The sequence below is a fragment of the Nymphaea colorata genome, chromosome 1 (assembly GCF_008831285.2).
Source record: "Nymphaea colorata isolate Beijing-Zhang1983 chromosome 1, ASM883128v2, whole genome shotgun sequence".
Lineage (NCBI taxonomy): Eukaryota > Viridiplantae > Streptophyta > Magnoliopsida > Nymphaeales > Nymphaeaceae > Nymphaea > Nymphaea colorata.
Window position 1 is genome coordinate 31809147 of NC_045138.2, and position 12341 is coordinate 31821487.

The following is a 12341-nucleotide window of genomic DNA, read 5'->3' on the forward strand; positions in this document are numbered from 1 at the left end:
GTGACAGTATAACCATAAAGAGATCAAGTATCAAGCGGTTACCAGGAAGGTTGAACTCATAGATTACTTGAAAAGCTAAATCAAAGTTCTTTTCGGCAAGCGTTTCAGCCACTTCACATCTTCTCCTGATAAGGAATGCCAAGTGTAAAAATGCAGAAATTCCGTGATGGCACTAAAGCACAAGTTGAAATTTGAAAGGATCAACTTATAAAGCAATAATCAAAATTTTGAGCAGATAATCTCATAGCACATAAATGTATGATAATGCGTAAATGCACGACAATCCGTTTTGGCTCAGCTGCTTATGTATGAGAAAAAATGACAGCTCATCATTTCCATGAGCAGTCTACTGCTTCTGTCTAGGGAAAGTACCAACACCATCTCTTGATCTCCCTAACATTTTGAGTTCAAGCAAAAGATAAATGTATTTCAGGCCAAGATAGATAAGCTAAATATTGGGAGATAATGTAGAACTGGGAAAGATCAATACAGTTCCTGTGACCCATAGCTGATTAGAAGTTCGCTAGCAACCTACAGCATTTCAGCCTTAAGTTATATCTTGTTATTGACCTTGTCCAGCAAAAAGAAGGACAATAGAACTTCTCACTCAGGAAAGCAGTCTCTTAACACCACAAGATAAATATCGGAAACACAGCCTTATAGCTTCCAAGTAATTCAAGGTAAAAAAGACAATATTTTGAACAAATTTAATTTATGACACAAACATGTTAATATGATATTGCATGCACCATGCTTCATTCCGTTGTTTAATTCAGCAGAGGCATGGTATCAAAATCTGTCTGTCTAGATCTGTGTGCTAGGAAGTCCTCATACTCTGACTTGTTGATACTCACAGTCACTGTCTCAGGGTGAGAAGAAGATAAAGACCCGTCTATAACTGATGACGCTGCCTGGACAGATCCAATAGGAGACTAAAGAATTCTTGCTCTACTTAGGTGTAATATTTCTTCCTAGGGAAGCAGCGGAAGGACGACCATGTTTATCCCAACATCTGTATTCCAAATGCCCTATTTTCCCACAATAGGTGCACTGAAATCTCCCCCGACCTCCTCTTATCCCTCGACCTATGCCTCTCCCCCTGAATGAACTGTGTCCACGACCTCCTGAGGCTACCAAGGCAGAGACATGAATATCACTAGAGGGCGGAGAAAGGGTCACAACAAGGCGGCTGAGTCTATTGTAGGCTTCAGATAGGTCGGGAATTTCTGCTTCAGTCAACATCTGTGCCTTTGCTACTGCATATTTAGGAGAGAAACCCTGTAGAAACTTCGCAACCATAGACTGTTCACCATGATTCTTATGGCATGTTGGACATGGGGGACGTAATGCTTTAAGTCGTTCATAGATCGACTTGAGGGAAGCGAAATACTGAGCAAGACTCTGGTCACCCTGTTGCAAATTAAGTAATTCCTCCTCCACCTGCAATATCTTGCTAACATTCTTGTCATTCAAGTAAGTTTGTTTCAAAAAATCCCACATTTGTTTGGCAGAGGTATAGAATGCAATAGCAGAAGTAATCTGTGGTTGCACGCTATTCATGATCCAAGACATGACAATATTATTATCTTCTTTCCATGAAACATATTTTCCACTCTTTCCCACAAGCTCATCTTCTTCTATAACATGCTCCTTCCGATGTCCAATTACAGACATCATAAACACACGAGACCAAATCTCATAGTTAGATCCATCTAACTTTACAATAGAACCATAATAAAATGGATTTCCTCCACTTTTAAACTCATGAGAGAAATCAATTTTGAGATTTTCAGCCATCGCAAAACTGTCCACAAGAGATCAACCACCAACATCACCCAACAATAATAATATAAATATATCTATAGAGAATGAGACTGATCGGCAATAATAAAAGTCCAACACCACACAACAGAGGTAAACGCTATCATGTAGTGCGCAGCACTTCTCCCAAACAAATTATGAACAACCAGACAGTAGAATTGAATAATATCGTGAGGAGAAAGCAGCCCTTCTTAAAAAAGATTACCTCCACAGCAGACCCACGACAGAAGAATGCTGTAACAATGCTGTCCACCTGCTAACATAAACCTCACGACAGCAGAAACTCATCCACAACTGCTAGTTTCAGCGAATTACAACTGCTAGTTTCTGCTTTCTGCCGTCTTCACCATCAGAAAACTAAAAAATGCTGCTGTTTTCAGTCTCCTCACACACCATCGGCAGAACATCATCCAACTTGTTACAATAACTCCACTATCATCACGCCTTAAACATCACAAAAAAAAAACAGATCTGCTCCACCTGATCTGCTGGTCCTCATAGCAAACAGCAGCCCTACTTAAGGATCTGATCACGCCTTCCACATAGGCGTGATCAGTCCTTCTCCAAGCAGCACACCCAACTTTTATCTCTTTGCTGCCTCCCTGTTGGTGGGTAAGAAGAGATAAACATGGGTGACGAGAAGATTAAAGAGGAAGGAAGTCGCCGGAAAAAGAGGTCGCCGAAGAGAGGTCACCAGAAGAGGAAGTCGCCGGACAACTTACTTGACTGTTGCCACAGGAGAAGGCTCTGATACCACGTTGTAGCCGTGAGACTTGGAGAAAAAAAATTCTGTATTCATTAACCCTAATCTCCCTTATAAAGAGATTAGGGTAGAAAAGAGATTTACAGATTACATCAACCAAAAATAAAGAAATTATTAAAGAGGTCTTATAACTCTTTAATTCTACAAAGAGCCACCTAAAAACATAAACTTTTCTAATTCAATAGAAGCGTTAATAAAATCATTTCTTGTTCATTGTTAATTGCTAGTGTTATTATTTGTAGACAATCATATGTAGAGCCACATTGCTAGTGTTATTATTTGTAGACAATCATATGTAGAGCCACACCTGCATCTCGCACCTGGGACATAGATAATATCTTTCACAATATTATTGTGCAAAAGATGTTGTAGGTATAGTGGTTGCCTCACTTATTGGTTAAAACTATTGTTGCAAAAATTATAATTTAAAAAAAAAAGACAAAAGGAAAGGAAAAATGAAGGAAAAGAACAAAAAAAGTGAAAAAATCACAATATTTTGCAAAAAATGCCAAACTGAAAATAATGTGCTCTGATCTCTTTCTCTGTTTTTTTCCTCCTTTTTTCAGGAAAAATGTTTTTAATATGTTTTGAACTTTTTTGGGTTTATTTTAACATTCTAATAACTGTAAAATCATTTTTTGTGAGAAAAATAGTAGAAATATCAAATTTTCATAAATTCTTTTTCCTTTATATTTTAGATTTTTGAACACACACACACACACATATACATATGGCCGACCTCAATTTGAGCTCAGGCTGTCTTAAGCTCGGAAACCTTAACTTGAGTTGGTGGACTTGATCTCGAACTAAGCTGTTTCAGACTCAAGAGAAGCTGAAGCGAACTCAGCTTAAGCTTGGCTTGAGCAACCTATTTACACAACTTAAAAATAATAAAGTCCTAAAAGAAAAAGAAAAGTGAGACCATGATTTTGTGGTTGCTTGCAAGTTGCAACAAGTGAAAAAAAAAAGAGGCAGCAAAAGCAAGGATGTGAGAGATGGTAATGAACCTCAAATGTTCTACCAAGACTCTTAACCAATAACCCTTGGTTATATAACACTCAGAGATTATCTCCAAGGAAGTAGTGTCACAAAACTGTGGGAGGCCTTCATGTTGATAAAAAGCACGCTTGTTATCATAACTTTGCTAGTTTGAACTTTGCAGTATGATTTGTATACATAAATCTACGAAGTGTACATAGGTTTTACTTGCGTAGTCACTTTTTCCCCTCTTTTATGCATTTCCCTATTTTTCCTTTTTGTATTTTTGCAACTGTCCCTTCTCAGTTGAATTTATTTTTCTTCTAAGTTCAGCCAAGCTAGTTGTTAGCCAGCCCCAATGGCTAGAAACTTCCTTTTGTTAGTTTTCTATAAAAATGGGATTGTTGTCCCATGTAAGGTTAAGGCCTTTTAGCCTGTTTTCTGATTGTTTCCAGCAGCCATACATTATGTTTCTTTTTCTTGTGGGTCATTGCAAGAGTAAGTTTCTGTTTAATCCAGTCGTGAGATTGTTGTAGCTCTGGTTTACAATCACTTTCCCATTGTAAGATTTTGATATCTAATACCAAACCACCGAATGAACTTAGATGCAAGAGGAGGAAGAGAGAAGTGGGCTGCACATCGAAGCAAAAGAGAGATGAAAGAGAGCAGCAACAAATGACGTCTGCCTCTTGTTATCATTATATACTAATCACGATTGAGGGTACATCATAAAATACACAAAATAACAATAACATTTACAAGTATGCCACCGCCCATGATGTGTTGGACGTGTGGATCAAATGGGTCGGGTCTGGGTGACCTGATCCATATGTACAACACGCAACTTGTTCTTCAATTCCAAGAAATGGTGCCCTGTGAGTCTCTTGGTAAAAAGATCAGCCACTTGTTCAGACGTGGATATATAAGTGGGAACAATCTCATCTTCCGCAACCTTTTGACGAATAAAGTGTTGATCAATCTCTATATGCTTAGTGCGATTATGTAGAACAAGATTGAAGGCAATCTTGATTGTGCTTTGGTTGTCACAAAATAGAGATGGCTGAGCAATGAGAAGAGAAAGTTTCCCAAGCAGATGACGTAACCATGAAGCTTCAGCGGTGCCTGCAGCCATTGCCCTATATTCTGCCTCAGTGCTAGATCTGGCAACTGCACGTTGTTTCCTGCTACTCCAACAAATAAGATTGGAATCAAGAAAGAGACAAGAACTGAAAACTGATCGTCTATCATCTGGATCACCTGCCCAATCTGCATCAATATAAGTGGAAATGTTGTGGCCATGCAAAACAGTTGACTGTCTTGTGTAGATGAGTCCATCCCCAAGAGTAGCCTTAAGATAACGCAAAATACGTTTGGTAGCATCCATATGCCCTTCTGTGGGTGCATGCATAAACTGAGAGACTTGATTCACAACATATACTATGTCTGGACGTGTAAAAGTGAGATATTGCAACATGCCAACTATACTCCGATAGAAACTAGGATTTGGGTATGCATCACTCCCATCAGATGCATTTAATTTTGTGTTGAAAACACTAGGTGTATTTATGGGTTTGCAACTTGTCATACCTGTCCTATCCAAAATATCAAGAGTGTATTTATGTTGTGTAAGAGTTAATGTGCCACATTTTCTATCAAGCTCAACACCCAAGAAATACCGTAGTTCGCCGAGATCCTTTATCTTGAATTCTTGTTGCAATACCTCCTTAACATGGGATATATGACATGAAGAGTTTCCAGTAAGAACTATGTCATCTACATATATAAGTAGCCAAGTGGTAACTTCACATGAATGATAGATGAATAAAGAATGATCAAGTGAACTTCTGAGGAAACCAGCCTGTTGGATATGGAGGGAAAATCTATCGAACCATGAACGAGATGCTTGCTTAAGCCCATACAGTGATTTTTGTAATTTGCACACCCATTTGGTTGGATCATTGGAAACATATCCTGGAGGTTGTTCCATATAAACTTCTCCCTTTAGAAAGCCATGAAGAAAAACATTTTTAACATCCAACTGATATAAATTCCAACCATATGAGACGACAAGAGAGATGATAACCCGGATCGTTCCCATCTTGATGACTGGACTGAAAGTCTCATCATAATCTTCTTTGTACTGCTGAGTGAAGTCTCTATCCACGAGTCGAGCCTTATATCTATCAATGCTTCCATCAAGTTTATACCTGAGTTTGTAAACCCATTTTGAGCCCACTATATTCTTACCATCTGGACGAGGAACAATCTCCCATGTTTGACATTCATTTAAAGCAGTCATTTCTTCATTCATGGCCTCGATCCAATGTTTGCTTTTGCACGCTTGCTCATAGCATTTTGGCTCCACCTTTTTGTTCAATTCTGTTATGAAGAGCTGAAAATCCAAAGAGAAATTACCATAACTTACCCATCTATCAATAGGGTGCCGCACACGTTCTGATCTACGTGGGCAAGTAGTGGCAGTTTCTGGATCAACTGGAACTGATCGTCGATTATACACCATTCTTGAAAACCGATTAGGTGAAGTCATGCTCATGTTGTTGGTATGAGTAGATGAAGGTATGTTGTCCATCTGAGTGTTTGTGGCTGTTTCAGGCTCATCAATAGTTCTGTCACTTTGTACGTGGTGTGTATCAACTCTTTGGTCTAATATTTCAGCATTCAGCCATGAGTCATATACATCATTTGTAACATTAAGTGTTGCATGTGGCTCCCTTAAATCCTTCAACCTGAGTTTCATAAAAAAAACATGTCGTGAAATATGAACACGTCCAGCTTTTAGATTGTAACAGCAATAGCCTTTATAATTTTCTGCACAACCCACAAATCTACACATGACAGCTCGATCTTGAAACTTATTTCTCAAAGAAACATCAACATGAACATAACAAATGCATCCAAAAACACGTAGCTCATCATAATTTGGTTGTTCTTGATGTAAAATAAAGAATGGAGATTTTCCTTCAAGCATGGATAGTGACAGTCGATTAATAACATGAACACCAAGATGAAAAGCTTCAGTTCATAAAGTCATGGGCACATCAGTGTTATGCATCATACTGAGAGCACTTTCAACTATGTGCCTATGTTTTCTTTCAGCAATACCATTCTGTTGTGGTGTGTGAGGACAGAAAATCTGTCTAGTGATCCCATGATTTAGTAAGAACTCAATAAATTCATTTGAAATGAACTCACAACCACCATCACATTGGAAATGCACGATATTACTAGAGTATTTGTTTTGGACCAAGGCGTGGAATTGGGTGAACAAGCGAAAAACTTCTGATTTGCTTTTCATGGAGTGGATCCAAGTGTAACGAGAATAAAAATAAATGAAAACAACATAATATTTACTCCCGGAAGAGGAAGAAATAGGAGCAAGCCCCCAAACATCAGAATAAATGGTGTCAAATAACTTCGAAGCTCGCTTATTTATTGATTGAAAAGGAAGAACATGACTCTTACAAATATGACAACTCGAGCACATGCTAGACTCACTGATAGGACTTAGACTGGACTTTTGTAATAGTCCGTCTGCAACAAGACTTTGAATGAAGGACTGACTACAATGTGCTAAACGACCGTGCCAAAGAGATGACATATCATACTCTGTGATATTGACTTCACTATGACTGGGAAAGGATGAATCTGAAACACAAGACTTAGACACTTTTGGAGCTTCTTCAATGACATACATGTCTCCTTTGTGAACACCCTCAGCGAATGTCTTCTTGGTTTGAGCATCCTTAACATAAACAGAAGAAGGAGTAAACTCAATAGAGGAAAGAGTATCATTAATAAACTTTGACACAGAAATGATATTTTTCTTGACATTTAGAACAACAAGAACATTCTTTAAGGGTATTGAGGAATGAGCCATGGATAAGTGTGCATTTCCAATATGTGATATTTTGTGATGGGAACCATCTCCTGTGACAACTGAGTCTTTAGCTAAATAAGGGAGAGCACTAGAAAGCTTACCTGCGTCACCAGTTACATGAGCTGCAACACCAGAATCCACATATCATTGTCCTTCCTCATTTTGCTTGAGATTGATTTTAGACAACGCTATCATTAGAATCTGCTGCACATCAGGGGAAATGTTCGATGCCGCAGTCATGTTCGAAACAGATGACCCTACTGCCTTATTGTCACGCTTGACCTGTTTTCCCTTGTTCTGTGGGTTATGCCAACATTCTGACTTCACATGACCTCTCTTATTGCAATAAAAACAAGTAGGTATCATTCGTGGTACATTTGCCTGTGCATTTGTGTTAGGTGTATGAAGGATACCTCTCCCCATCCCTGCCTGTGAGTTCCAAACTCTTGGACGACTTCCTTGTAAAGCATGGGTCCCAATGACCAATACATTGTGACCGCCAGAATGAACTAATTCATGTCGTTGTACACGACTTGCTTCATGCTGAATCAATTTTGCTTTCAAGTCTTCAAAAGAGGGAAGAACATGCAATACCTCTGAAGCAGTGCAGAAAACATAAAATTGTGGCCCCAATCCACTCAAAGCCTATTGTACCTTGTCCTTGTCACTGACTGGATGCCCTATGATGGCAAGCTGATCGCTGACATTTTTTATCTCATGTATATATTCCAAGACTGAACGTGTGCCTCGCTTGATATCCTGACATTGCCTCTTGAGTTGTAGAAATCTCGCTTCTGATATTTGAGAATATGTGGTAGCAAGTACATTCCACAACTCAAGTGCTGAAAGATCATCATCAACACCCGCCAAAACTTCCCTTGATAGTGTGGAGGTGATATAAACAACGAGAAATTGATCATGAGTCATCCATATCTCCTATTTAGGAATGATTTCTGCAATAGTCTCTTGAACTTGCCCTGCAGCATTCTTCACCTCTCGCATAATCCATTCAGGTGGCGCAAGTGTGGTGCCATTGAGATGTCCATAGAGACTGTGACTCTTGATGAACGGGACTATTTGACGCAATGTTGTACGTATCGTACGATACGACCCCGTATCGTACGATACGTATCGTATCGTTTGAAGAAAACGATACGATACACCCCTCGTATCGTAAAAAGGGGGTGTATCGGCCCTGTATCGCACGTATCGTACGATACAGGGCCCGTATCGTACGATACGGGGCGATACACCCCGTATCGTACGATACGGCCTAAAAACGCAAAAGGGGGCCGAGACCTACTTATTCGGCTTCTTTTTCAAATTTTTCTTTCGTTCTTCATTTCTAACGCTTGGATAGTGCCGTGAGGGAGGGCGATCGTTCATTTTGACCGTGAAGAACTTGATTTTCATCGTCAAATCGAAGATTAAGTGGTCGATTTGTGCGTGGGTGCTTGATTTTCGTGGGAAGGAAAGGGGTTTTCTTCATTTCAGACATTTCTTCTTCGTAAGGTATGAAATCTCATGTTCTTACCATGTATTCTTAATTTTTTACCGTATAATCGTAGATTTGAAGACTTTGAGTGTTTTTCATTAAGTTTACCATAGGATTTCGTTTTTTTTTTTGAAGATATGGATCCTACATGGCAATGGTGCGAAAGGGTGAAGGAGAATAACCGTTTGAAACTCAAATGTGGCTTCTGTGGGAATACACTTTCAGGAGGAATTATTAGAATGAAACACCATTTGGCAGGGACCTCCAAAGATGCGTCTCCTTGTGTTGGAGGACCAAACAAACCTTTGCCTCCATTTGTGCGTCAACAATGTTTAGATATGCTTCATGCTTTACGTCAAAAGAGAATACAAAAAGAAATTGAAGATGCAGATGTAGGCTATAATGTGCCTTTGGAAGATGAAGAAGAAGAGGATGAAGCTTATTAATGTGATGATGAAGACGATAGCAGTCTAAGAACAGATTTGGAGACCTCAAGAGGTAGAGATCGTAGAGGAAAAGGGATTATGTATGAAGGAGGTCGATCTGGCATAACGGGAAGGAAGAGGAGAGGCACAACAGATGTTAGGGCCAGGCGTGGTATGCGACCACCTAGTGGTAGAGTTCCTACTGGTAGGTCTAGTGTTGGCTCTATTAAGAGTTTTTTCCCTTCATATACCAGCCCAGGTGGTCAGCCGCAGATTCGTGCTGCTATGACATCTAAAGATATGCTATATCATGCACAAAAGCAGGTAGGGAAATGGTTTTATGATGCCTGTATTCCATTCAATGCAGCTAATTCTTTTCAATTCCAAGCCATGGCAGATGCAATTGCTTCTATAGGCCCCGGATTCAAAATGCCATCATATCATCAGTTGAGAGGCAAAATTCTTCAGGATACAGTCAAAGAAGTGTCTGAGCATTGCGATGAGTTGAAATTATGTTGGAAGGAAACAGGTTGCTCCATTATGTCAGATGGTTGGACTGATACAAGGTCAAGAACACTTGTAAATTTTCTTGTGTATTGCCCTAAAGGTACAATGTTCTTGAAATCTCTTGACTTGTCTGATGTTCCTAAGACTGCTGAGATTTTATTCAATGTTTTTGATAATGTTGTACAAGAAGTTGGACCTGCAAACATTGTACAGTTTATTACAGATAATGCTGCAAATTATAGAGCTGCAGGAGATTTGTTATTTCAAAAGTATAGAACATTTTATTGGAGTCCATGTGCCACTCATTGTGTTAATCTAATGCTTCAAGATCTTAATGAGATGCATGATATGAAATCAGCCATTGACCAATGTCAAGAGGTAACAAAATTTATCTATAATCATGCATATGTATTGAGTTTGATGAGAAAATTTACAAAAGGAGTTGAATTAATACGACCTGCACAAACTAGATTTGCCACAAATGTATTGACTGTGCAGAGTGTGGTGAAACAAAGAACTCCTTTGAGACAGATGTTTGCTAGTGAAGAATGGGCTGCATATCCACATGCTCATAAAAGAAATGCTTCTTTAGTTGTGGATATTATATTCAATAACGTATTTTGGGAATCATGTGTGAAGCTATTGAAGGTTTGTGTTCCATTAGTTAAGGTTCTCAGGTTGGCTGACAGCGAGGACAGACCTTCTATAGGGTACTTATATGAGGCTATGGACAAAGCAAAAGAGGCAATTCGAGACAACTTAAAGGAAAAGAAAAAGTTATATATGCCCATATGGAAGATTATAGATAAAAGGTGGACTGGACAGCTTCATCAACCTCTTCATGCAGCAGCTTATTATCTAAATCCTGCAATTAGATTTTCTCCTACATTTAAGAAGGACAGAGAAGTCATGCATGGTTTGTTAGATTGTATTAATGTGTTAGTGGAAGATTCTACAGAACAAGATGCTGTGCACAATGAGTTGGATCTATATGATAGTTGTTTTCGGAACATGGGACTACCTGCCGCCGTTCGAGCCAGGACAACGATGCGTCCAGGTAAATACATAGAAATTTTTAATTTACTTTGCATTTGTTACATTTGATTCTTTTAAAACTTTCACATTGATTTGTTATATTTTTGTTTAGATTTGTGGTGGAATAGGTATGGGTTTGATTGTCCAAACCTAGCACGTTTTGCAGTCAAAGTCCTCAGCCAGACATGCAGTGCTAGTGGATGCGAAAGGAACTGGAGTGTGTTCCAACATATCCATAGCAAAAAAAGGAATAGGCTCGAACATAAAAGGTTGAATGACCTTGTCTTTGTTCGATATAATATGAGGTTGAAACAAAGGTAATATAGGCATATACCTTAATTAATGTTTACATTTTTATGTACAATATATTTATATGAAATTATATACTAACAAATTTTCTCTTATTTAATGTAGAGAATTAGAAAAATCATTAGCAAGGAAGCACACATCTCAGTTCGATCCTATCAGCTTGGAAAATTTTGACGATCTAGAGCCATGGATTGAAGAAGAACCAACTACAATATTTGATGATGAAGATCTTGAATGCTTCAACCTTGAAGTTGAAGCAACAGAAGGCTTTGTTGATGAAGGAGAGTCTGCTACTGCTGGTGCTGGTGCTGAATATGTTGGTGAAGATCTTCCAATTCTTGACGATGAAGAAGAAGAAGAAGATGAAGATGAAGATGATGAAGATTATGAATGATGAATCATGAATGAGAGTCAAGTCAAGAGTGCTTTCATTTTATATGTATCAAAAACTTAAGAGTTATGAATCTATGGTTGTTGAACACTTGATTGAATGTTTTATCATTTATGACTTTATCACTTTATGGCTTATGGCCTTATGCTTTGTTGAATGATATTGTATTATTGTTATGAATTTTGATGTTTATGAATGATGAACGCGTAAGTTTATAGCAATAATAAGTCTATCATTATCTCAAACATGTTTTCTATGAACAATTTATTATTTTTAATTTTTTCTGATTTTTTTATGAATTTTCCGAATTTTTTTAAATTTTTTCTGATTTATTAATAATTTTTTTAAAAAATTTACGATACGGTTACGATACGTTACGATACGGCGTATCTTAAAGCCCGACCGATATGGCTTACGATACGCGTTTTACAACATTGATTTGACGTTTCCATATCAAATAATTGGTATGATTTAGCTTTTGTGAGATGAGTTGGGAGAGAAAATTGGACGACAAGATGCTGGAATTGCGGTGGGGATCCATAAATGCAATAATCAGAAAATAGGGGAAAAATAGAAATTTTGAGATTAGGGTTAGGTGGTTGACGGTAGGGCAGACAATAGGATTCGGGCAGATGGTAGGGTTAGGGCAGACGGTAGGATTAGGGTAGACGATAGGATTCGGGCAGAAAATTTGGGGATTAGGGTTAGGGCAGAAATTT

At 38.4% G+C, this 12341-nt stretch overlaps 2 protein-coding genes across 3 annotated transcripts in view; one reads left to right on the plus strand and one right to left on the minus strand.

Annotated features, from left to right (window-relative positions):
* LOC116257304 (uncharacterized) overlaps positions 1–12341 on the minus strand; it is an 88802-nt gene that overhangs the window by 2030 nt on the left and 74431 nt on the right. Inside the window, exon 32 of the mRNA XM_031633922.2 lies at positions 43–125. Coding sequence (XP_031489782.1) covers positions 43–125 — 83 coding nt within the window. The remainder of the gene's footprint in view (positions 1–42; positions 126–12341) is intronic.
* LOC126410236 (uncharacterized) lies at positions 8779–11903 on the plus strand. 2 transcript variants are annotated; one of them, XM_050078820.1, is made up of 4 exons: positions 8779–8972; positions 9091–10944; positions 11035–11239; positions 11337–11903. In XM_050078820.1, exons 2-4 carry the CDS (start codon positions 9480–9482, stop codon positions 11623–11625), a joined length of 1959 nt encoding a protein of 652 aa, XP_049934777.1. In that variant the 5' UTR covers positions 8779–8972; positions 9091–9479; the 3' UTR covers positions 11626–11903. The 2 variants fall into 2 exon arrangements, with proteins under 2 accessions (XP_049934777.1, XP_049934775.1); XM_050078818.1 differs by having other exon boundaries at positions 8779–10944.